At 47.0% G+C, this 24782-nt stretch overlaps 2 protein-coding genes and 1 pseudogene across 5 annotated transcripts in view; 1 reads left to right on the top strand and 2 right to left on the bottom strand.

Moving 5' to 3' along the window:
- The window catches only part of UBAP1L (ubiquitin associated protein 1 like), an 18630-nt gene extending 5466 nt beyond the window's left edge, over positions 1–13164 (bottom strand). Inside the window, exons 1-5 of one of the 2 annotated variants that reach the window (XM_019533809.1) lie at positions 12397–13164; positions 8478–8517; positions 8160–8315; positions 4890–5975; positions 1656–1865 (exon numbers count right to left, since the gene is read on the bottom strand). In XM_019533809.1, coding sequence (XP_019389354.1) covers positions 1656–1865; positions 4890–5975; positions 8160–8294 — 1431 coding nt within the window. In that variant the 5' untranslated portion in view covers positions 8295–8315; positions 8478–8517; positions 12397–13164. Of the gene's footprint in view, positions 1–1655; positions 1866–4889; positions 5976–8159; positions 8316–8477; positions 8616–12396 lie in introns of those variants that run through there. The other variant, XM_019533810.1, reaches the window with a different exon arrangement.
- Positions 13165–13432: 268 nt separating this feature from the next.
- Positions 13433–24440, bottom strand: PDCD7 (programmed cell death 7). 3 transcript variants are annotated; one of them, XR_002100825.1, is made up of 6 exons: positions 24166–24440; positions 22727–22963; positions 21771–21858; positions 19876–20037; positions 15690–15759; positions 13433–13724 (listed from the first exon to the last, which is right to left on the bottom strand). XR_002100825.1 is itself a non-coding variant. In XM_019533811.1 (5 exons), exons 1-4 carry the CDS (start codon positions 24308–24310, stop codon positions 19920–19922), a joined length of 588 nt encoding a protein of 195 aa, XP_019389356.1. In that variant the 5' UTR covers positions 24311–24440; the 3' UTR covers positions 15110–15759; positions 19876–19919. The 3 variants fall into 3 exon arrangements, 1 of the variants encoding a protein (XP_019389356.1); XR_002100826.1 differs by lacking the exon at positions 13433–13724 and having other exon boundaries at positions 15107–15759; positions 19866–20037; XM_019533811.1 differs by lacking the exon at positions 13433–13724 and having other exon boundaries at positions 15110–15759.
- On the top strand, positions 14971–18022 carry LOC109308787 (annotated as a pseudogene).
- Positions 24441–24782: the final 342 nt, after the last annotated feature.

Raw genomic sequence — 24782 nt, 5'->3', positions numbered from 1 at the left:
CCCCAGCTGACTTCCTGCCCTTTGGGCGGGGGCTGGACTCGATGATCTCCCGAGGTCCCTTCCAGCCCTAATGTCTATGAAATCTATGATTGACCTTCACTAAAAAGGCCCATCTCCACCAGATCCCAATGTCTGTACATGAGGGGGTTGTATGAAGCAGATCTCACTGTACCCTGGTTTAATTCCAAGTGTCTCACTAGCCAGTTTGGAGAGCAGCCTATAAATCTCATCATTGTGGTCAGAAGCAAAGCACAGCTAGGGCATCTGGCAGCCAGAATGGGTGGAAGGATGAATTCAGAATTAAAGAATGAAGGAAGCTGCTGCCCCTTTTTTGGAGCAAACACCAGGCCAAGGCTGGGAAAGCCACTAGTAAGAGCATCCCACAAGTATCCTATGCTGAAGAACAACACAGATTCTCTGGTACGTGGAAAGGCAGAACATCTAAAAAGCAATATGAACTCTCTCACGCAGTGGATAATCAGCCTGTGGAACCCATTGCCAGGAGGCAATAACACAATTGAGGCTAAGGACTCAGAAAAATTCAAAAAAAGGACTGGGCACTGACATAACCATCACCCTCCGGAGCGGTAAAAGAGCGGTTGTGCACCACCTACTAGGACACAAGGTCTCTGTAGGGTGCACCTTCCTATTACAGCTGGTGGCAGCCCTGGACCACACTCCTGATGTCAAAATGGTATTGAATATACAGGGAACAGGGGCTACACTTTGTCCCTTTCTTTCTCTCTGTCAAGTGTGAACCCTTTGTGGATGGAATAAATAATGCTCGCTAAACTGGATTACAGGAAGCCTTGCATTAGACCTAGAGTGGGTTTGGAAAGGATGGCCCAGCAGAGAGAGTGGGAGCCTGTGACTGTGGGAGACTCAGGTTTCAAACCTCTGCTTTGTCTCAAAACTCTTGAGCAGCCTTGGGTAAGTCAGTCTGTGCCTCAGATCCCAATCTGTATCATGGGGCTAGTAGCACTCCCCCACCTCTCAGAAGTGGTGAGAGGTGAAATACAGTGGAGTAGGAGGTGCACAGGCACCATTGCAATGGCAAGGGTCATTCAAGTCCCTAAAACAGGCTCTGGTTCACACGCAGAAGAGGAGAACTGTAAGTGCTGTGTATGCATTGATGACAGGCGGGAATATTCTGTAACGTCGAGGCATTATCTGTACATATTCAAGTCATCCTCATGCTTTGGTGTTGGAGGGGGACCCAAAACATCGCAGAGACAGACACAGTCCAATGCTGAGTAGACAAGTAGACGAGTCACTGAGATAATGCTACTGACCTCATGACTGGGGAAAAATAAATCCGTGCTAAAATGTTTCTGTACTAGGAAAATATGTCTAGGCTGTAAAAGAGCATCGGGCTTCATATTAAATAGGAAAGCAGATCTTAAAAGGCGATGTCTTCCAGGCAGCATTGCTTGCTGAAAGTCATTCTCATTGAGGATTTCAGGCACAAGGCAAAACCCTCAATCGCTTTAATTCTTACTCGCAATGAAGAGAAACGATCAACTCTTCCCAAAGCAGAACTCCTGAACCTTTTTCTCAGAGCTGCAGCCAGGTAGCCCAGAACCCGAGGGCAGGAGAGTCATCCTTACCAGGTGTTTTCTAGACCACTGAAGGGAAGTAACATGAGCTTCACTAACCTGACCTAAACTCTGTCTTCCCGTCTTCTGGAGAGCGAGGATAGCTCTGCGGATCGGATAACCCAAGGCTAAAACTGGCTCGATGAGGTCACGCTCTTCCTGGCTCAGCGCCGAGAGCAGGTCAGCCGTGGAGTCCGGACGAGTTCTGTGGGAACTCAGAGGTCGCGCAGCCCCAGAAGGGGCTGGAAGGCAGGAGTAGGGGCTGAGGGACTGAAAAATAAACAAGAGGACTTTATGTTCACTAATTAGGACGTATCCACTTAGAAGGCACTGGTACGATGTGACACTATAAAAAGAATTCTCTTCCTCCTCCTGCAAAACAGCAAGGTAATTGCAGATACTTAAAAGCACTGCTCTGGCATTTGTCATTTAGTGCGATCTCATTCAACTGTGCAATCGGAGGGAAATGTCCATAAATGGACTATCCCGGTTTGCTTTCCGTGTGCAACTGCGTGTGCTTGGATAAATACAGGATTATGTGTTAGCTGTCATGCATGTGAATCTTCTGGTTAAGCATCCTGTTCAAATGCTTCCTACAGTTTACGTATCTATTTATTTTTGTGGGGGTTTTTTTTTGTTAAAGCAGAGCATCCTTTCAGGGATCAGAACTTGTTATGTTTCCAGGGAAACCTAAACAGAGCAGAGGTGACTATGCCTGGAGGTTGGAAACTTGGGAAAACCGAGCCGCGCACTTCCAAAATAAAAAGCAAACAAAGCAACTGGCGCGGCTGTGACCATCACTCTGAGACACCTACAACAATTTGTCCACAAGGTCTCTCTTCAAAGGAAACTAGATTTAATTAAACCCAGGCCTGGCTGCAGATACCGATCAAAGGAGATAGCAGGCAAGCGTGATTATGTGGTAAATGGGTAAGAACCAGCTTCTACCGTCCAGGGAATCCCGTTCCTATTTATAAGCTCTTTACTTGTCCTAGACTGGCCAAGCAAGAGAGGATGGCAGTGCCAGCTGCCCTGTGGGCAGTAAGGCTGCCCTGTCTCGGAAAAATCAACTGTCTGAACACGTGATCTCCTATGTAAGTGTCTTGTGTAAGCAGGAGAGGGAAAGGAAGCCATCTTCAGTCCTAGGAAACAAATCTCCTGCTCAGACACGTGCATCCTGTCTAGGGCCTGCGGGAATAGTTGTGAGACTTCTGGAGTGAGAGTCAAATGGCTCGGGACGACAGATTAGCAATTACATTTAACAGCCATCGTACGTACAAATACAGGCATGTAATTGCTCTGCAATCCCCATCTCTCGAAACTTCCAGCCATCACGTGAGAACAACATGGCCTACCATGCATTTGGGGCACCATGACTGTAGCCTTTCGGCACGAAGCCATTCATCTCTCCAGTAGCTAGGATTGTACTCTATCACGCAATTTCAATTTAAGAGGACAAATGGAAATGATTCCTTTGTCGTGCTATGGCCTTTACTGTACAGTTAAATGATTCGAATTTACAAACTGACAGTGGAGTTAATCCAAAGTGATTTCTGTCCCATCTAAACTACAAATTTAGTGCAGGTACCAAACTGGGAAAGCCAAAGCCCCTCTGTTTATGTGAAAATACGATCAAAGCATGCAGTGATCCTCACAGTAGTCCCCCTTCCACCCTAAACAGAAATGATAGAAGGCAAATTTAGCAGGAGAAAGCATGCCCAGTCTTCCTGCTCATTCAGTGCAAAGCCTCCCACTGGAACAGCCAGAAGGGCCTGGTGGCTTTATGCTGCATGAAAGCCAGGCCTGGTTGGGCAACCTACTTTATTTCCTGAAAATCTTTGCAAAGAAAAGAGAAATTATTGCTAAATGTTTCAGGAATTCATTGAAAACTAAAATAAATACCCTTAATTAGTTGTTGAAAACAGAGAGGTGTTTCAGTTGGCAGTCTGGGAAATCCAAAAATATTTGAAGGGGGGTGTTTTTCAGATGAAAATGGCAATTGGCTTGCAAAAGTTCCTTTAATCTAAAAGGCATGTTTTCACCACAAAAAAATGTCAGCAAAACTCTTTCAACCAGTTCTCTGGAAAAATGACCCGAGGAATACCTCACAAATTATTTCAGCCTTTTTGGTCCCAACACATATGTAGCAGGGCACTGTGGTGCCTGCTCCTTGTGGAGCGATAAGTAAGGAATCCAGCTGCGGGTTGCCAGGGTAACCGGTGGGAGTCAGCTGACCGGAAGGGGCGGGGCCTGGCTCCCATATAACCCCAGGCTGAGGCCAGGCAGGCAGTCTCCCGCCAGCAGCCAAGGGAGAAGGAGCTCTGCCAGAGCAAACAGAGAGGAGAAGCCTGACTGCACAAGCTGCTCCTGATTGCTGTTATGGGGTGGAGAATTCCCTGGTAGGAACTGAATGTGGTTTTAGGCGGATGGCTTAGATTTTATGTTATAGCCCAGCAGCTTGTGTTTTTTTGTGTTCGCTATTTAGACCGGAGGACTGGGTGAGGCTATTAGGGGTTGGAGGAGGCCTCATAGGGGCTCCACAGTAGCGTGGGGACCCCAGCGCCAGAGAGGGTGCAGCATTCGGGGGTGCTCTGACCCCACTCCTGAAAAGGGGAGCAAAGAATCAGAGGCCAGGCAAAGCTGAGGCCGCCTGAGTCTGGCAGGGGGTTTGAGAGCCCGAGGGGGAGATTTGGGGCCAGGTATAGCTATGGCCACCTGAGCCCCAGGACAGCGTGAGAAGCCCCAGAGAGGGGGCAGCGTGAGAAGCCCCAAAGCAAGGGGGCAGCGACTGATGAGTGCCAGAGGGCCACAGTTGCGGGAGACAAGCCAGAGCACCAGTGAGGCGCAGGCTGCGAGACAAGCCAGGGCGCCGGTAGGGTGCAGAGTGGAACAGACCCGAACAACGTCAGGTAGATCCGCGAGGCTTGGGCTGCTGTGTAAGGTGAGGAAAGGAGCTGCAGATAGCACCCCAGGCATCAGGGCAGAAAATGGGCAGCCTCCCACTTAATTAACATCCTCTAATTAAGCAAGTAACAACAAGGCGTGGCAGGAGAGAAGGTGGGCAGTTGGCCCATAGCCGATGTTGTGGGGTCACTAGTGGACAGACCCCGAAGAGGCACACCTGTCACAGCATACCAGTGACCAGCTGTTTTCTTGGTAGTTTCCAGTGTTGAGAAACCTGTTTACAGATACTCTGTTGCCTCCTTCTCTCCCCCCATCATGTTCATACGGAGCCAAGGGACCACTACAGATAGCACCCACAAATGAATGTGGTAGCAAAAAAATGTATCTTACCGCAACTATAGGCTTGTGTTTTTTTATTGGCGGCATCAACCTAGTGGTGGGCAGCTTCCGGCGACTGCAGCAAGGGGTGGCTGGAGGGGTCAGGAAGTTGCGAGGGATAACTGAAGGTGCTGAGTAGTTGCAAGGGGTGTCCGGGGGTGTTGGGTAGCGGAAAGGGGTGACCAGGGGTGGTGGGTAATTGCAAGGGGTGTCCGGGGGTGTTGGGTAGGGGCAAGGGGTGTCCGGGGGTGTTGGGTAGGGGCAAGGGGTGACTGGGGGTGTTGGGTAATCATACGGTGTGGCTGGAGGTGTTGGGTACAGGCAAGGAGTGGCTGGGGGCGTCGAGTAGTCAGAAGGGGTGGATGGGGGTGTCGGGATGAGAGCCCCTTTCAAAGACCCATCAGAGGCAGGGGTGTATCTTCGAGAGCACCGTCGCAGCAAGAACGGTCTTGGCGAGAGTTTCTTGTCTATGGAAGCTCTGTACAAAGGGTGCACTAGAGCAGCGAGCTTCTTTCTGGCTCCTTCCAACTCATTCTTCACATTATTAAACAAAACCAGGGACCTCCTCTGCTTGTTCAGATCGGGGCTATTTGATTCATTGCAGTGTCTTTCAGAGGGTGGCTCTAACAGCCCTGGAGATGTCTTTGGCCTGCGCTGATCCAGCTGAGGGAAACGAGGCACGGCCTTTACGATGGTTTTGGTCTTTGGGATGATTATTTCCTCCTTGCTACTTTCCTCACAGGTCGATGAGGAGTACTCATCATCCACAGAGAATTCATCCTCTTCTGAGTACCACTCCTCGCTTTCTGTCTCGGAGGGCACACCTCTGCCCCTGGGGCGGCCACAGCTCACATCCGCAGCGCTGAGGCTCATGCATCGCCGAACGTGGTTTCCAGATGTCACGCCGTCCCTGGTTTTTCCATCAGTTGCCTCGTTCTTCTTTACCCGGAGGCCCAAGTTCTCTTTCGAGTCAACCAAAAGCAGCCAGCAAGGTGGAGCTGTTGGGACAGCTTCTGTGGTCACGTGATGCTGGAGAGTTGCTTGCCTAGACGCAGCCTCAATCCAATACAGCACCTTCCTTTCCAACGAGAAATCGTGCTGCCAAACAGCAATAAGCAAAGCAAGTCAGTATCTGCAGAGGCAGCGCTGCTTAAAAACATTTTATGGGTTCCAACCTGCACTTTGATTGCTTACAAGGAGACTAAAAGCATGAGCAAGGGTTTCAGGCTCGGACACCATGCCCAGCAGCTCCAGCATCTCTCCACTGGAGCCGCAAATGGAAGCATGTTATTGGCACCCGTCAGGGATTTGCCCCAGTAGCTGTAACCCTGCAACTGTATCAGCCACTTAGAAATAACTGCAGGCAAATCACATGACTCCTCTCCAGAACTTTTTTTTTCCCCAAATCTTTCTGTGAATCTCAAAAAACCCACTATCTTCCAGAGCTGAGCTCACCGAACCTTGCTGCCCTACCTCAAGTATTCGTAGATGATCCATTATATTGCTGAAGGGGAGAAACAGAATAGTTGGCAGAGGATCTTGGCAGGGAAGTGGAAGGACCATTTCCATACACTTTGTTTTAGAAAGTAAATATGCTTGTGAATTAAGTCTGAAGACCTGATTGAGAGACTAGGCCTTCCAACGTGCCCTGAAGTTTGCCAAACTAGAGCTCTTATCAGCGGCTGGATAAACACAGCCCATCGTCTAGGTTACACATTCTGTTTCTATTTCTTTTGGAGAACAGGGTAAAGCATTTGCTAGTTATGAAGGGGATGGGACCCAGGTCCTCTGATCAAAACCCCAGCACACTGGGGGGTGTCAGTGCTGATCCCGAGTCCAGTCTTGCAGCTTTTGCCATCTCCCGAGAACATTATTTTTCCCAGAATAAACAAAAGCCAACATGTTCCAAGGAGACGAGGGCAGGCCTCTGTGCAAATAGCAGTTTGCAGCCCAGGAGGCTGCTCACCTTGCTGTCTGCAAGCAATTACCCAGCATTACACACATATTGCATAAGAGTGCATGCCGCAGTCTCCTCCAGGAATATTTCGAAAAATATCAGGACATCAGCTGTAATAATACAATAGCATTACAATGCCACAGCCACAGTTTTGGTGTATGCGAGTTGCTTAGCCACCGGGGCAGGGCAGGGCTGAAGTAGTGAAGAGGTGGTATGGGCATTTTTAAAAGCTTTACAAGTGCCTCAACATCCACGGCAAACAGCTGTAAAACCAGTAGCAGGCTTCTCCGCTAGGTAGTGCAATGACTCCACCTGATGGTGAGAACACATTACAAACACAGACCCCGAAACGCATCTGAACTTAACTTAAAAGTCCTGCCCATCCTGTGGTTAAAACCTCATGGGCAATAATTCACAGAATCCTAGAAGACGAGAGCTGGAAGGGACCTCAGGAGGCCACATCCAGTCCAACCCCCTGCTCAAGGCAGGATCATCCCCAACTACATCATCCCAACCAGGGCTTTGTTGAGCCGGGCCTTGAAAACCTCCAAGGAAGGAGATTCCACCACCGCTTTGGGTGACCCATTCCAGCGCTTCACCACCCTGCTAATGAGGAAGTTTTTCCTAATAAACATCCCTTGCTGCAACTTGAGATCAGCGCTCCTTGTTCTGTCAATTGTAGCCTTGCAGATGCGCACCCTGAAATAACGCAAACATCTGAGGACACGGACATAAACCCAGACTACAGAGAGACAATAGGAGAATCCATACCAGAAACCAAGCTTTCAGCTGCAATATAAACAGGGCCAGCCTGTGAAGACAGAACCTGTGGCAGTACATGCATACTACCTAGGTAGTTGTACAGTGCTCTTCTGCAGACAAGGTGCCCAGGTGAAGAATTTGAGCTGCACCCTACCAGCTTGCTCACCAGTAGGGAGGAGTCTCATTTCTATTGCCCATCCAATCTGGTGTTGGATGAGACTGGGGGGAAAAAATGGGTGGCAAGTTCAGAAAAGAAATATTTCAAGGGTTTTTTTCTCTTTCCTCACTTCTATTAGCAAGAAAGAGGGACAGAAAAAATTATTCTTAGCATCAATTATAGGTCATCCTGAGCTTAGCAGCCTTTGTGTTAATGTGATGGAAGCCCACCATTTTTTGCATCTGATGGCATACAAGGGAGTGGTATGGATAGTATCAGTAGTCACCTTTGACTGATCTTTTGCTCAAAATCCAGAGCAAGACACCAACACCAACCAGCCCACACTTCCCACAGAGTAGTATGATGGGCTGACACCGACCCTGACTCGGAGGATGGGCAAACTTACCATCGTGCTCGTTAGGATCTCCGTGCAGTCAGGAACCTCAATGTCAGGGGGGCTGATTAAACTGGTCCCCTTTGCAGAGCCATCCTCAAAGCTCCCATACGTTCTGAAAGGCACGTCATCCAGATAACCCATCATGGTCCTGCGACGCTTTGCAATCTAGCTGACACCAGTTATGTGAAAAAAAAGAGGCAAAGCAAATTGAATGCGAAAACGTGGGGTAAAGATACTTCACATGTCTAATCTTAACAGACACACAAAAACAGAGGAGAAAAGGATACACTGAAATGAACACAAATAACAGTCAGCTTTTAAACTTACAGATCAGATGTCTGTGGAAAGCACTTCAATGCAGCCCAACCTAGCAAAGGAGAATAGCAGTGCCCATTAAAGCCAACTCTATAATGCTAAATACAGTAATTGAGACTTGCAAACTAGAAATATTTAAGATTTAAATAAGCCATGCACTTATGTGCAGCACGCAACGGGGAGTCTATTTGGGCAAGTCCCGCCGACACTGAAACCAGTGATTGCTCCCATGACAGCATTCAGATTTTTGTCTCGCTGCTCAGTAATTCTGTTACGCACATATCTGGGCTGTCCCGGGACCCACACACGGTTACTGCTCTTCTCCAGACTGGTTACACATGGTCCCAGGCAGGAGTGCTCTCCACTCGCACCACGCTTAGGCCGGCAGAGACACTGCCAAGAGAACGCCTTTCACAGATCATTGAGGAAGGTGCCTTTCCCCCATGGACCAGCCTAGGTCTGGCATGATAAGGTTTCCCTTGCAGTTCACATCTACACACACCTCAAATGTTCCTCGAGTTACGTGATCTTTTTTTCCACCCTATATCCCCAACATCAAGAGCAGTACCAAACACTCCTTTATCCTATTCCCTCACATAAGGTCACAGAACTCAATTTGATCTCTTGGCCTTTAGCTAGCTGCTCCTTAGCTAAAGTAGCTTTCCACTGAACTTGACCCTTGATAGCCACCAACCCCATCTTGCACTGATCAAGCGTCCTATTGTTTTAGTACCCATTGTAAGCAAGGCTACCTTGAAGAGGTGGCAGAAAGTACCAATGTGGCATTCAAGTCCCCAGGAAGAGCTCAGACTACAGCTTTACTTGGAAGAGGAGAACACACAATGTCTTCATCCCCAGCTGTTCTCCACCACCAGTCTTCCCTTTGTTCAAGTTCAGCTTCCCCATGCAGGCTCATTACATCCCAGTCCTGGTTCTGACCTGGGATTCATTATTTCCCCTGTTCTCACCTGCCTGCTCCCTCCCTCTACCTGCCCACTTTGTTCCAACCCTTCTAACCACAGAACAGAGTTGGGGAAAGGGACCCATCAGCAGAGATAAAGGCCGAAATGGCATCAGAGGCAGACACTTCCCAATTTCCTTACCCTGTAGAAATGTATGGATGACCTTGGGGTGGCAGATGGGCAGACCATTTCAATTGTTAAACTGGCAGTCACCCAAGAGCATGGGGGAAGCGCAGCTAAGCATATGTCTAGCCTGATCAACAAGACCCAGAAGCCACCTTTGTAAGTTCAGGACTCAGGAGCAATCTCTCGGGCTTCATCCTATGCGGCAGTGTATTTAGTGAGGCACATGGGATGCATCTGCTGAGGAGGCACTGGAGCAACTTAACAAGCCAGAGATTACTGGAAGAAGAAAATCGCTGCCGTTGCAGTTGCAGGCACGGACACACACACGCGTTCTGTTGCGACTCCATATTCCCAAAAAACACCACTTCTGACTCAAACGTTATGTTAATACAGAGCCCACGCTCCCAGATTTACTCTTATAAATCCTTCCCATCGGGATAACATCTCTTCCACAGTTAGTATTAATGACTCAATTTAGTGAACAAAAAAATTCCCTGGGTTCTGGCTTCTGCCGAGCCAGGGCAAAAGAACCGAACCCACTTCCGTAGGGACTCAGCAATGACACTGTGCAAATCGGTTTGTGTAACACTGATCACCAAGTTGTGATGGCAAATCTTCCAAGGAATCTTGGAATCGAAAGCCTGTGCTTATTCAAAATACCTGCAAATTATTCAAAATCAGTGCTTATTCAATGCCTGTGCTTATTCAAAATCAGCAGCTTCTAACAATCTTTGCAAATATGGCCGGGGAAAGAGTTGGAATCATGTTTCCTCAGATGCATTTTCCCCTTTGTTAACCCCCCCAAAAACAACCAAACCCCACACCTGAGAGAGGGTTAATTTGCAAATGAGGATAACCATCTCAAAAAGGAAACAAGATTTATACAGCAGCCGATTAGGGTAGTGGAAAGAATGTGGATCTAAAAAAAGGAGGCAGTACATAAGCCCCTCTCAAAGCCAGACGCCCATTCATTAAAGAAGCTGCTGAACACAGCCTCACGCACACTCCCTCGTGGTAGCCAAACTGTTTATGGCAAGATTACAAGCAGAGCTGCGCTGGATTACTTATACGGGGATTAGGTGTGCCCGGTGTGGCAGTGTAAACCAGATGGACAGTAACCAGCTTTGCAGAGCTGCACATGTACTTTCACTAACATATTTCATAGGCAACGTGTTGGAATCCTACACAAAGGCAGACCATCTGCTTCCATACATAAAAGATGCGTCAGCATTAGAGCCTGCATAAATAATGGAAAAAAAACAGATTATGGATTTAAAAAACAGTTTGTATATGCTGTTTAATTTCCAGCTCTCTGCACTTTGTGTATGGAAGAGCCCACACATGCTCACGCACACGTGTTAAATGTTACCTGAAAGACACTGTGCCCTGCAGAAAGAGCAGGATGCCCTTAAGTATGTAAAAAGAGATGTCTCTCAATATAGGACTGCTTTCATTATTGCCAGTGGCAGTCAGGTACATATATGGAGAAAATAATATTGTGTTACCTTCAGACCCACACCTCTCCTCCCAAAAATAGCTGTTATTTTTTATGAATAAAGGGAGATAGGGAAGTGTGACAATGCAAGTTGCACTGAACAGGAAAAAAAATTGCATTCTGATAGTTCCAAAATATTTGCTATGCAAAACTTTCCAAAATACCCGTACTTATCTATATACTGACTTAATTCTAGCAATATAGCACAGCCGTCCTTAGCATTATAAGGGTATTCATTCTATGTAAGGGCTTGCATACAGCCAGAGCCATCCCTAGGGGTGTGCAGGGCCTGGCGTGGGGATGGTGAGTGGCCAGAGCCGGCAGCGCTCGGCGGCAGCGGGGCCTATGCAGCACAAAACACAGGGAGTGGGGGCGGTTGCCCCGATTCACCCCCACCAGGGACAGCCCTGCATACAGCTATACCAACACGGGAATGGGAATAAGCTATAATAGTATCATACAACAGACACAATTCTAGTACAGTTATATTGATTTTTTTTAAAGTCACTCCTGTTCAAAACAAGGATACTGGTGCAAAAATCTGTGCACACAAAGTGTAAGTAGGAGAGATGCTACAGAGAAGACGTGCAGACACAGTACAGTCACAGTACAAATGTTTTCCAAACTAACCTCTGAAGAACCAGCCAGACAATTTATCTGAAACTATAACGGAAAATTCTAATTTTGAAAATTAGCTTAGGGACCTTGTAAGATCACAGTGAAGGGGAATCGCTTAAAAACTAAAGGGCTTCCAGTTGGTACTGGTTTATAGCAAACTACTTTCCACAAGGATTTTGAACTCAGTCATTCTGTGGCTGCTCCACATTCACACCCGGACAGCTGCGCGCTAGGGAAGGCTACAGGTTAACAAATGAATTGTGTAGCAGGTACAAATATAAGCATAACTTGTCAATAAAATGTCTTACTGTCATGCAAAATCTAAACTGCACTGGGATCAGACCCAGAGGGGTCTTGAAAATCTTAACAGTAACCCAGTCTCTTCTTTTGATCTATAATACTTTTCAAATCATTAAAATACCAAGAAGCAAACCTCCTTGACACGGCTGTAGGTAAATCAGATTCAAATCTATTTGAACACAGATTTTTAGAATCAGAACACAGGGTTGCACATCTTATTTCTAAGTTGTGCAATATTTAGTGTCATTCTTTAGTTCAAGATGAAAACCATGCTTCTCTTTAAAAAAAAAAAATCAATATTTTTCTTGAAAACAGTGTTGGACAATATGACATCTTTAGCACCTATCCTAAAACTACGTAACTAAAGTGTACTTTCTTGCAGGCCACATCAACTGGCATTTTCACATTTTGAGTACAAAATGCATCTTACCTGCAAATGAAAGTCATGCAGCTCTTACAGTGCAGTTGTGAAAGCTGAATTGTTTTACACACACTGGCAATTCATCTGCTACTCAGTTCTTTAAATGGGCAGAAAAATCAGGTGTTTCTGACTTAGTTTCAGATTATAGTAGCTTAAGAAGGTAGCCTGTGTCACCAAATCCTTTTACATAACAAAGGGCCTAATCACATATGGTGAGCATCCTCTGGCCCCCTCACTTTCCAGCCCACTCACTTTTATGAAAAGAGGGCTGTTGCAGCTGTTGTACAGGACTAAAGCTTTGATTTAAATCAAACAAAAACTCTCAGGATTTGTTCTGGTATTGGTGTGAAGCTAAACAGCAGTTACACACACACACACACAGAGAAACTAGAATCCCTGGCATTTCCTATAGTACTTCATTACAAACTATGTTCTACAGTGCTTATGAATAGATAAAAAGAGATGCAACTGCTGCATCTAGTAAAAGCCTCAGATTCATTCTAATCCTTTCACATCATTAATACGGAGCCCGCACACACTAAGACCACCTAACTCCAGACACAAGCTCCAGTTGAGCTACAAACACGTCCTTGTAAAGCCCCCAAGAAAAATTATGTCAACTCTGTCGTCAACTACAAGGGAAGTTTTTGGAGGAATGCAAGTAGGTCCGTTTTTGTATATCTGATGTGTAAGAATTGGAGAGATAAAAATGCCCTCTGTCACATGGGAGCCAAGAAGCAGAGCTGCAGCCCACTGGCTGGAAGAGCCACAACTCTGTACTACCTGCATCACCTGCTGCTCAGAAGTAGAAGCTCCTCCAACAAGGATCCCAATACACGCTTTTGTTGCTGTTCTACAAATGGGCCCGGTCACAGAACGACTTTGAAAACAGAGCCAGTGGCGGCAGGGCTTGGAGCTCTGGCGCTTTTCCTGTGGGGTTACTTTGCCAGCACCCCCTCTCTCTCCCAGCCAGGCTTTAGGGCTTAGCTTACATAATGCCAAGGCCTGAGCTTCCACTCTTAACCCCCCATCCCCCATTTACGAGTTTCCAGTCTTCTCTATATTTATTTCTGCTTTAAGTATAAAACTTTTGTACATTTTACTTTTGTTCAGATCGTTTTACACGTGGTATCTATTTACAAGAAAATAAGTAACAGGGCAAGAACAGTTATAGCAAATCACACTTTACCTTTTTTTAAATTTTCGTTCCAGCAGGCCGATTTACCAAGCTGTAACTGCACGGCTGGTTGACCGGGTTCAGCATAACAAAGGCGGTACTATTTCACAGTGTGGTTTCTGTCCAGCACACAACAAACAGATCAAAGTGCCATAAGCTGCTGCTCCAGTCAAGCATGTAAAAAAAGATCTAAGTATTTCAAGGGGTCAGCTCAACTTATAATGTGCTAATTTCTACAGCTGAGAATGAGCAAAACATTCTTCCAACAACATGAGCCTGCTTACTACCAATTTAAATGTTTTACTCCTGATGTCTTAGCTTGTTCCTAATTTTTTGTTAAAAACAATAAAAACACATAGTTGAGCAAATTAGATGTACATGTTTTTCCATCTCTCATGTTGTAAAGACACATTTGAAATGAAGTTACAAAAACATTAGTATAAACAAAGCTATTCCAAATCCATACTGACTGCCATTCTTAACTCGCTCATCTGGATCCACACGCTACAAGTCTCCAAAAATTTTGACTCGCGTAACAATGCGTATTGATGTTCAACAGTAATCGTGCAGGCATTCAGACGAAAATATGACTCTTAACGTATTGTGGTACCTCACAATCCCGGAATAATTTAGGGATAGGATTGTATCATTCGTCTCCGTATTCTCTGGAAGTTTTTAATATAAAGAGACAGTGTTACCCAACCTTTGTTGCTGATGTTGTTGAAGTTTGCTGGGGCAGAAAAGGCTATTTTTAATACGAAGGAGGGAATGTTCAGTCTCACACACACCGAGACCACCTAACTCCAGATGTCTAAATTGGGCTAATATATTATGTCTAAACAGTTGTATAATAAGAGAGCAACATATTGCCCACTGCAAATGTGATCATCTTGGGACTCTCCTTGGAGTCCCCAGGTTGCAGTAAAAGAGCACAGAAAAGTACGATCATTGATTTCCAGAAGCTCTAGAGGAGTCAGTCCACAAGAATCTACAGCGTCTAACACAAGGGCAGGCAATTATTTCGGGTGGAGGGCCACTTAAGTTATGGCAAGCTGTTGAGGGGCCGCATGGGTATCCCTGCCCCTTGAAGCGTACCCTGCCCCCTGGTTGCCATATTAGGACCAGAAGTCCTGCCCCCTAACCCCTGATCTTTGCCACAAGAAGTCCCTCCCTCGTCCCCAGAAATACTCCTTTTGTGGGGGAGGAGTTTAGAACCAGAAAAAAAACAAGTCATACGCTGGAAGTCAAATGCCTGCTAGAACATATTTTAATTTTATTACAAAAAACAGGTGTCATGGTTTGTGTATGGCATATAGGAGGGATTGGATAATAACTCAAAAATAAAGTCTCACTCTTATATTGTGTGGGAGGGATATGGTGGGGTGTGAGAGGCTTGTGCGGGGGGCATGGCGTATGTTAAGGTGTGTGTATATGTCAGTGGGGGGTGGGGACTCCCCCACAGTGTGCAGCCCCCACGGCCAGCAGCACCAGGGGGAGGCGCTCCAGCCAGCGCTGCGCACAGGGGCAAGAAGCACAACCTGCCTCGCTGCTTCCAGCTCCCACACTCGCACCAGCTGAGCTGAGCTGATTCCTCCCGCACCGGCAATTCACCCCACCCCACCCATTCTTTTCTTATTCTCCACGCTTCTGGATCTGCAGCCACGGGGGAGCTGAAAGGGCCGGCCCCAGCAGTATAAAAAGCTGCCCTGGCAAAAAGGTCAGGGCTACTTGATCTCAGGAGCTTCTGATGCCCAGCCAGTTGATATATGGGGAGACATGGCCCTTGCCCCCTCTACCCACTGCAGCAGTCTGGCAGTGGGGGCTGCTACCTGGCTGTGACCTCCTGCCACATGCGACAGCATCCATCCCCTTGGACCTGCAGCCCCACATCTGAATGCCTGCCAGAGCTGGATGGGGACCACACAGCTGCCTGGGATACGGTACGGGCACTGCAGCAGAGCTGTCTGCACCTCTGGGCCAGCTGCCATTGGGTTGTAGCTGCACCCATGTGTGCCCCTGCCCTGCCATCTGGGCAGCTATCGCCTGGAAGACGTGCTCATTGTGGTGGCCTAATGTGAACTGTCAAAGAGTGTCCTTCCTGGCCTCAAATGGCCAGGTCAGCCACCTCATTTGGCCTCCAGCTGGATCCCTGGTGCCAGAAATCCATGTTCTTCCACGATTAAAACGAAACACCACTAAAGAGAGAGAGAGAGAGAGAGAGAGAGAGAGAGAGAGAGAGAGAGAGAGAGATCAGTTGGGCAATGTTTTATTGATATATTTACAATTTTAAAATAGTTTGCAAGCCTACTAGTGCCTCTATTAGGGGTACACTGACACTGATACCGAAAGCCAATTTTTAAAGAGGCATATCGGCAGATACTGATCTGATTTCCAATACAGCTGCATGCAGTTGGTAAGTCTGTTGTAGTTGATGGGGAGGAGGGAGGGAAGGGGTAGAGGGGCAGATCAAGGTCCCTGAGGTGAGGGAGAAGTGGGGCTGGAGCCGGGGCAGGTGCTGCCCAGCCAGGGCAGGCTGGGGTACGGGACAGAGAAGGTACGGTTCTGTTGCTATGGGCACCCCGAAGGGCACGGGCAGGAGTGGGGGTGGTACCCTGGATCTGTGCGGGGGGCAGGCTGCAGCTGCAAGTTGCACCACGATCTTCCCAGCACAAAAGCCTGCAGCCACCCTATTTTGCTGTAGTCCCTTCCCAGCACCGCTGCCACCTGCCCCAAGCACAGTCCCCACACACTGGGAACACAGCCCCCATCACAGCCCCATGCCCCCTGGACAAGCTGTGGCTCTGTCCCACACCCCGTCCCGGCTGGACAGCACCTGGCCCATCCCCACCCCGCTCCCAGTCCCAGTCCACCACAACAGACTTAGCAGCTGCACACAGCTCGCCAGGCTGTGCTCCTCACCACCTACGTGCTGTGCTATGGCTGCATGTATGCACGGGCACTTATCAGGCCAATTATCGGCGACATCAGGCCAATTTCCAAGATAAAGAAAATGGACTGCATCTGTGCTGATCTGATATTGGACCAATGTATCGGTGCACCTTGATCATCATCATCGTAAAATTAATTCTAAACTTCTATATGCTTTAGTGTTTGCTTTTGGTTTTTTTTAATCATAGAAAAATCAGACATCGCCCTGACTTTGTTAACCAGAGTGTGGGGACAGCTGGCTCAGAAGCCACAGCTCCTGCCAGCAGGTCCCATCCTGACTGGCAGCTGGGCATGCAGGGTGTGAGATGTGGGGGGAAGGAGGGAGTGGGGTTTGCAGGAGGGGGGGTGGAGGAATGTGGGGATATGGGTATTGGCGGGGATGGGAAGGATGTAGGGTGCATGGATGGGTGTGGGGCTTGGGGGGGGAAGGGTGGTGTTTGAAGACGGCTGCCACATGCCTGCCCACCCCCTGCAGCACACAGGCCCTGGTGCTGGCAGCAGCAGTCAACCGGGATGTCAGGGCCATGGCCTGCTGTAGGCACAGGCCTGGGGCAGCACAGCACAACCTAACCTGCAGTCTGTACATGGCAAATGGAGCCAGCCCAACCCGGCCTGGCTTGCCAGCATGCACCTTTGGACAGGACTAGGATTTCCTGGTGTCAAATTTAGAGTCTGCACCGCATAAGCGCGGGGAACATTTTTTTTTTTTTTAATACTTAACATGCCTCTTGCAGCATCTCAAACTGCTTTGACAATTCCTTGGATGAATGGCCTAATGAAAGAAGAAAACTGCACAAGTCATTTCACTGACTTTTGATGAAAGCCTGTCATGGTGTGTAGTAAGTGGGCTATGCAGAGAAAGCAGCAACACCTATGATTCAATGGACTCTTCTTCAATTCCTGATCTTGATGCTCATTTAGCAAGTGAAAACTCTGATCGATTTGATCACAGTTCTGTTTCAGACCAACTCAGCGTTGAGTTTGAAGTAGAGTCAATTTATTCAGATTGTAGCCACAATGAAGGAGAGGAAGTCACAGATGAGGATGATGACGTGTATCAAGTAACTGTATCAGACTGCAGAGAGTAATGCCAATTCATTTGATGAAGATCCTGAAATTTCACTAGCTGATTTCTGGAAGTGACCTGGGTGTAGTAAAATAAACCCTCCTCTACCATGGCATTTTGCCACAGATCCTGGGCTCTTTGTGATGACTGGCTTCCCAATTAAAAGATCCACTTATCGGAAAAAGAGCAAATTAAGAAGTCCCATTCAGCTTGAACCTGCAGAAGGTTCTGATGTTCCAGACTACAAGAAGGTGAAGATGGATGAAGGTAAAGAGCTGGATGTTGAAGAAAGTGATGACACTGCAGTACAAGCCTCTGAATCTCAGTGAAGTGAGTACTCTCAGTCACTTCAAGAGCGATGTGGCTAGCATTGAGAGGGTCCAGGGAAGGGCTATTTGCATGGTCAAGGAGCAGGCCCTATGAAGAAAAGCTAAAGGGCCCGAACCTATTCAGCCTCCACAAGAGAAGGCTGAGAGGGGATCTGGTGGCCGTTTACAAACTTACCAGGGGGGACCAGTGAGAATTGGGGGAGGCTCTGTTCCCCCAGACACTACCCAGGTTTACTAAGAATAACGGCCATAAATTGTTAGAGAAGGTTCAGGCTGGACATCAGGAGGCATTACTTTACGGTTCGGGCTGCCAGGCTCTGGAACGGGCACCCAAGTGAGGTGGTGCTCTCTCCTACCTTGCGGGTCTTCAAGAGGAGGCTGGACAGGTATTTGGCTGGGGTGATATGACCCCGGCACCCATTCCTGCCCAGGGCAGGGGGTCAGACCTGATGATCTGTTGAGGTCCCTTCCAACCCTAAGCACTATGATGTAAGTCTAGCAATCTCTTTTATAGATTCATAGATGCTAGGATTGGAAGGGACCTCAACAGATCATCGAGTCCGACCCCCTGGTGCTGGGTCAGATGACCCCAGCCAGATGCCTGTCTAGCCTTCTCTTAAAGACTCCCGAGTTAAGGGAGAGCACCACCTGCCTTGGGAGTCTGTTTCAAATTCTGGCCACCCTTACCATGAAGAAGTTCCTCCTGATGTCCAGCCTAAATCTGCTGTCAGTTTGTAACTATTGTTCCTTGTTACCCTAAGTAACACGCCCTGGTGAACAGAGCATCTCTGGTTCCTTGCTGAGCCCCCCCTAATGAGTTTGTAGGCACCACCCTAATGAGTTTTGTAGCAGTCAAGAGGACAACGAGTTAAGAGAGAAAGAGGAGACAGAATCCAGCAAAGAGCCCTGTGCCATATGTCAAAGTAGATTAAAAAAATGACTGCATAGTACATGGCAAGACAGGACATCTCATGTCATGTTTTACATGCACGTGAAAACGAAAAAAAAAAAGCAGAATAAGCCCTGTCCTGTCTGTAGGCAGCCAATTGAGATGATTGTGTTAACTTATTTTGGTTAGAAGGATGTTGAACAGAACAAGCACAGTAAAGCAAAAACATTGCAAGATCTCATAGCCTGAAACTAGGATTTAAAAATCAAAAGAAAACAAACTGCTTTTGTACATTTGAAGACTTATTTTGGAGGTCTGTGCCTAAAAGATGTAATCCAAAATAACATGTGCACTGGATTTATAACTGAACTCACTCTACATTTAGTCATTTTGGAGGTTCTCTAAACTAGACATGTTTGTTTCAAGATTGAGCGCAAGATTTCCTACCAAAAGTCACACACCATATGCAGATATTAAAATGACACTTGTATAAGTGGGTGGCACACATTTTAAAAACAAATTCAATGCTCAGAAGAGACTTCTTGTACGAGTTTATATTATTGGAAGTCCTCCTACCTCTCTTTAATCATTATACATAGCATTTGTAAAGAGACAGAAAAGTAAAAACAATAAATTCTAGTATAGCTATTTCTTAGTGAAGAAGTAATAGAAGGTTAGAATTCCAGATAAATCTTTTTGAAAAATAACACTGTGACCCATTCATCCTTACAACGTAAATCAATCTGCATAGATAAATTAGAGGCAGTATTTCTGCTATAAACTAACCTCAAGAAATGTGAAAATTAGTAAAGCATTTTTAACAGTCATCTGTTTCGGTCAAAAAATGGAATGGAAAAGAGTGGGTTTGGAATGCAGGAGCCATTATCTTCACAAAAACAAAGGCCCCATTTTAGTCACTATGTAACTTCTGGTTTTGACACCACCCATGGTTGGTACTAATGGAAGAAGAGAGTTACTTACAGCCTGGTCCAAAACATTTTTCAGGTCTATTTCAAATGATTTGATAGTCTATCCTGGTACTGATGGATAGATCCAATTTGGTCATACCTATACATACCTTTAATGTGACACTCCAAAACTTCACACTGTCTTATGGTAAAGTTATCTGACAGCAGTGGCCCAGGTGTCACTGATAGGAGGAGCTGGGAGGACCCATCCTGGAGGGATGCAGCTTCCTTCAGGATGATCTGCTGGTACCAAATACCGGTCCCATTCATGCCTGGAAGAGAAGAATGTTTACAAAGGATGTCTGTTCCATTTCACTTCACCCATAAGACTCCTTATGATACCCTGATACACAAACATTTCTTTTCATACTGTCTGCTACATTAAGTCAACTGATAAGATCGCTCTCTGAATTACATTTTTTAAAACAAAAGCTTGAAGGCTGAACTCAGTTTCTTACAAATAAATGTGTAAGTTCCAAATGTATAGGGTGTGTCATACTGCACACTGATGCCTCTAGCACAGGGACTGGCCACCTTTCTCAAGCCACAGGCCAGAACAGCCCTGATCCAGCCTGACATGGACTGGGTGGTCTAGATAACACATCAGCTTGGAGGAGAGCCACATAGCTGGAAACTACACCTGCATTGCTGGTGTTTTGATCTGCCCCCACCCCCCAGAAGGGAGCAGTGCCAGGCCCAGGCCAGTTAGGATGGGGAGGGCAGTAGTAGTGAGGGAGCAGCTGCCAGCTGCACAGTCCTAGTGCAGCTCCTTGCTGCTCAGCCCCTGCAGGGGTGGAGCAGAGGCAAAGCCCTCCAGTTCTACAGGCCTTAAGCTGCTGACCCTGGCTCTAGGACAGCAGCTCCCAAACTCTGACAGATTGCACACCACCAGTTTAAAACAATACAACCTTAAGTGCCACCAGCTTAAGGTGTATGGTAGGGTATGTGGGAGAGTTGTGTATATGTGGGGGGTTCAGGGTATGGGTATGTGGGGTTTGTAGGGGTGAGGAACCCCCACACTTTCCCCACGGCACAGTAGCAGGTGGGGGTGCTCAGGGCACAGGCACCCGTTGCGGTGCGGCTCCAGCCAGCACTGAACATCACATATCCTTTGGGCACATCCTTTGTCAGGCAGTCTGTACTGCCAGCACTCCCTGGGCATGGGAGGGAAGCCCAGCACTGAAGCCGGCTGACTTTCCCACCCCCCAGGGGAAGGCACCTGGGGCTTTCTTCCCATGCTGTGCAGCCTCAGTGGAGAAGGCAGCCAGCTCCAGCATGTGGGCCTTCCCTCCCACACCCAGTGAATGTGAGAGCTACACATGTGTGCAGGGAGCACTGGTGATACAGACAGGCCAGCAGAGGCTGCGCCTCTAGTGATGAGCAGCACTGGCCAGAGCTGTGCCCCACCAGGCGCCTGTGCAAGGCACAAGCTGTGCAAGGAACGCCCCACCTGCTGCTGCTGCCACCACTGCCAGGCCTGCGCGCCATGGGGGGAGCACATGGGAGTCCCCCTGCTGCTTCCCTGCCTGTGGCCTGGAGCCAGCAGGACACCGGGAAGTGGAGCAGGTACCCGAGGGCTACCCCATCTGGAAGCTGAGCTGGCGGGGCTGGGCCCCTCTGCCCACAAGGGTGGAAGCGAGGCAATAGGGCAAGTTTGGGGCTGTGTGTACATGTGGGCACCTCATTCCCACCCTCATGGGTGGAAGGTCTGGGTGGGGCACACATACCACAGGTGGTATGCATACCACAGATTGGGAACCGCTGTTCTATATTACTGCAGAGAAACCAAAAATAATTCGATACAAATTATCCACGTTTTCTTAGCCTCATAAAGGTGAATAAGGAAAACAGAGATTTATAACCACCTGAAGAAACCTGATTAGCATTTGTAAGATACAACTTTGTATTCACAAGTCAGCGAACCAGGAGAGGCTGCAGTTTTATCTTTAAATATATGTATATAACCATTAGTATTGTATGCAGTAAAGATGCTATTTGTGCTCACCTGATCTGGATGAGAACTGGTACAGAATGCTCAGCTTGTAAATAATACTGTTGGAAGGGTCGAAGCAGATGGCCAAGGGGGAACTCGTCTGTTACAACACATTAAAAACTATTCGGTAAAATGCCACAAATTCTGCTAATTCGTACATTAATTTATCAGAAAGATCTACATTCAAATCGGCATCAAAAGTGCTTTCTATTTTCATACTAAAAAAGCACTACCCATATAAGTGCAAGTCCTCCTCTCCGCTGCCCACTGCCCAGCAGGGAAACACACAGTACTAGATGGGAAGGATGAACAGCATTGGCTGAATGCCAATACTAAAGCCTCTACACCCTGTGGGAGGTTTACCACCTAAACCAATGGTGTGCAACCTTTTGGTGCAGCTCCCAGATGAGCTATGTGGAACTCGTGTGCCAGGACTGGGCCCTAAGCCACCTCCAGCTGGGTACTGCATGCCCAGACCAGGCCCCGGGGCACCAACATGCACCGTCCAACATGCTATCTAGCCCACAGGACACCCCACAGGTCTGGAAATTTGGCAGCAGGAGAGCGGCAATTGCTGCCGCTGTTCCCCCACCACCAAGTTTTTGGACCCATGGGGACCCCTTGCAGGCCAGCTGGCATGACTCCATGGGCTGGATCTGGCCCACGGGCCAGGGGTTGAGCACCCCCAATCGAAACAGCCAATTCAACCTAAACTGCTTGGCTTACAAGATGTGACGAGACACTAGTTTATGACATGGTTGAATTTCCAGTTCTTGCTGCCACACCTTTTGAATTTGATAAATTTAATGAAAGAACTTGACTGAATTTGTGTCATCTCCATGTTTTCATGGCATCACCTATTTCAGTGCGTCAGCTTTTGCAAATGAAGCTTTATGCTATCACTTCAACCTTAACCTTGCTCATTTTCACAAAAACTCCCCACCAAAGCAAAATTTGCAGCCATGTACCCGGATTGCCAAACAGCACGGACTCGATTTCACGTTTCTGCTGCAGAAGCTTCTCTCTTTCTTTCTTCTGCTTCTTTTCCATTTCTCTTTTCCTCTCTTCTTCTTGCTCTCCTTCTAACATGACTCGTAGAGCTCTCTCTTCAGCTTCATACAGTTCAGTGCGTTTTTTAATCAACGTCCTCATCTTCTGAATATTATGTTCAAAAGCTTCATCTGCTGATGGGGGTGGACAGACACCTACAGAATGAGAGCGATAACTTAAAGAAAAAAAAATCAACCTTGAAAGTGGTGATAATTTCAGTTTCACACTGAGAGGCAATTTGCAGCATTTTGGACAAACCTGCGTCTAAGTCAAGAATTTTTCTCACAGCTATCTTTCGATAAAATGAGTTATGTGGAGGAGTTTGGAATGGGAGTGAACCGGCTATATTCCACATGCTAGAAAACAGATCCTTGAAGGCAGTATTATAAAAGCATCTAATTAAAAAGTTACAAGTCTGGAATAAAATCTGCCTGAGCAGCACCTTCCCAGTGCTCCTTCCAGCAAGGTAGCTGGCACATGAAGCTTGTTGGTTACCCTCAAGGATGCTACAGAATCTTCCTCTTGGTGTGGCTATTTGGTACATTCACTATATACTATTAAATGCATAAAACATGATTGTTCATGTCTACCATTAACTACTACTTCTTCATCACCATCACTACCAAAAGAAGCCATTGATCAGAGGTGGGCAATTATTTTGGGCGGAGGGCCGCTGAGTTTCGGCAAGCCATGGAGGGCCCCATGACAGGCAGCCAGGGGCAGATAAATATTAATTATTAATTTTTAGGGGCTCCGCAGGCCAGATAGGTTGGTCTGGCGGGCCACATCCGGTCTATGGGCCACATTTTGTCCACTCTTGCGTTAAATAAAACATTTAAAACAGATCAAGGGTACCTATTAGAGACCAATATTTTGCAAAGTCAGGGAGTGGTAAGAGGTTAAACTGAGGACGGTATTATTAAAATAAATACTGAAAAGCAACCGAGAAAGCCCGAATCAGGATTTAAAGTGTTAAGAGCTCTCTTCCAATAAAGCCCTCAAGTGAACCTTTTACTTATGAAAAGATGACACTACTACATCCCCTATGCTGTCTGAACCCTTCAGAAACTTACTGAGGTACAAACGCTGAGCAAGGTTTTGTCGTTATGGCACTAGATTCTCACCAGAAAGTGTGCAATATTTCAGCGGTTGCATGAACTATAGAGATAGATTTAGCTTTACTCCATAAGCAGCCAGAAAGAAGTGAGGCTGCTTGCAAAGTAAGCGACTAATTAATATCCTGTCTTCTACCTTGTCTTTAACAGAGTTTGGCAAAAGAAAAATATCCCTTACCCCTACTGAAACTGCTTGTTATTGCCTGCATTTTTAATAGTTCACAAAATCCCACCAAATTTACCTTTTCTTCCTGCTGCTTCTTTTCTCAGTTTCCTAAGCTTTTCTAAGCCCCGAAGGATTTCCACCATTCTCTTTGTATCTGCCTGCTTCCTTCTTACTTCAGATAAGACGCTGTCGGCAGCAGCTTTAAGTTCCTGCTCCTGCATTGGGGGCAAACGTAGAAAGAAAATATGAACGCCAACAGGTACTCAAGAATAAAGACAGCATCAAGAAGCATAAAGGGAATAACTGAAATCCGTAACAGCGTCCCAGGACTGATGAAGTGTCTCATCAACAGAGGTGTGGAAAGTCAATCAAGTACGTTTTAAGAGAACCAAGAGAATGGACAAAACACGACAGAGGGGCCAGAAACGAAGGCAGTGGTCAAGGCATATGGAAACAGGCCGCTCTTAAACCTTAACTCAGCGGTCCTGAACCTTTTTCAGTCAACGTACCCCTTGGTCTCAGAGTGAGACTTCACGTACCCCTTCAGCGGGCAATTAATTAACACAGGTTGTTAGACAACATATGAAATATACTTCACATACCCCCGGGGGTACATGTACCCCCAGTTCAGAACTGCTGCTGTAACTCTTCTGGGCAAATAAATGGGGTTTTTAAATTACAGAATTATTTTGC

This window comes from Crocodylus porosus, unplaced genomic scaffold (assembly GCF_001723895.1).
Source record: "Crocodylus porosus isolate Cpor-Errol unplaced genomic scaffold, CroPor_comp1, whole genome shotgun sequence".
Taxonomy (NCBI): Eukaryota; Metazoa; Chordata; order Crocodylia; family Crocodylidae; genus Crocodylus; species Crocodylus porosus.
This window is presented reverse-complemented; position numbering and strand designations above follow the sequence as displayed.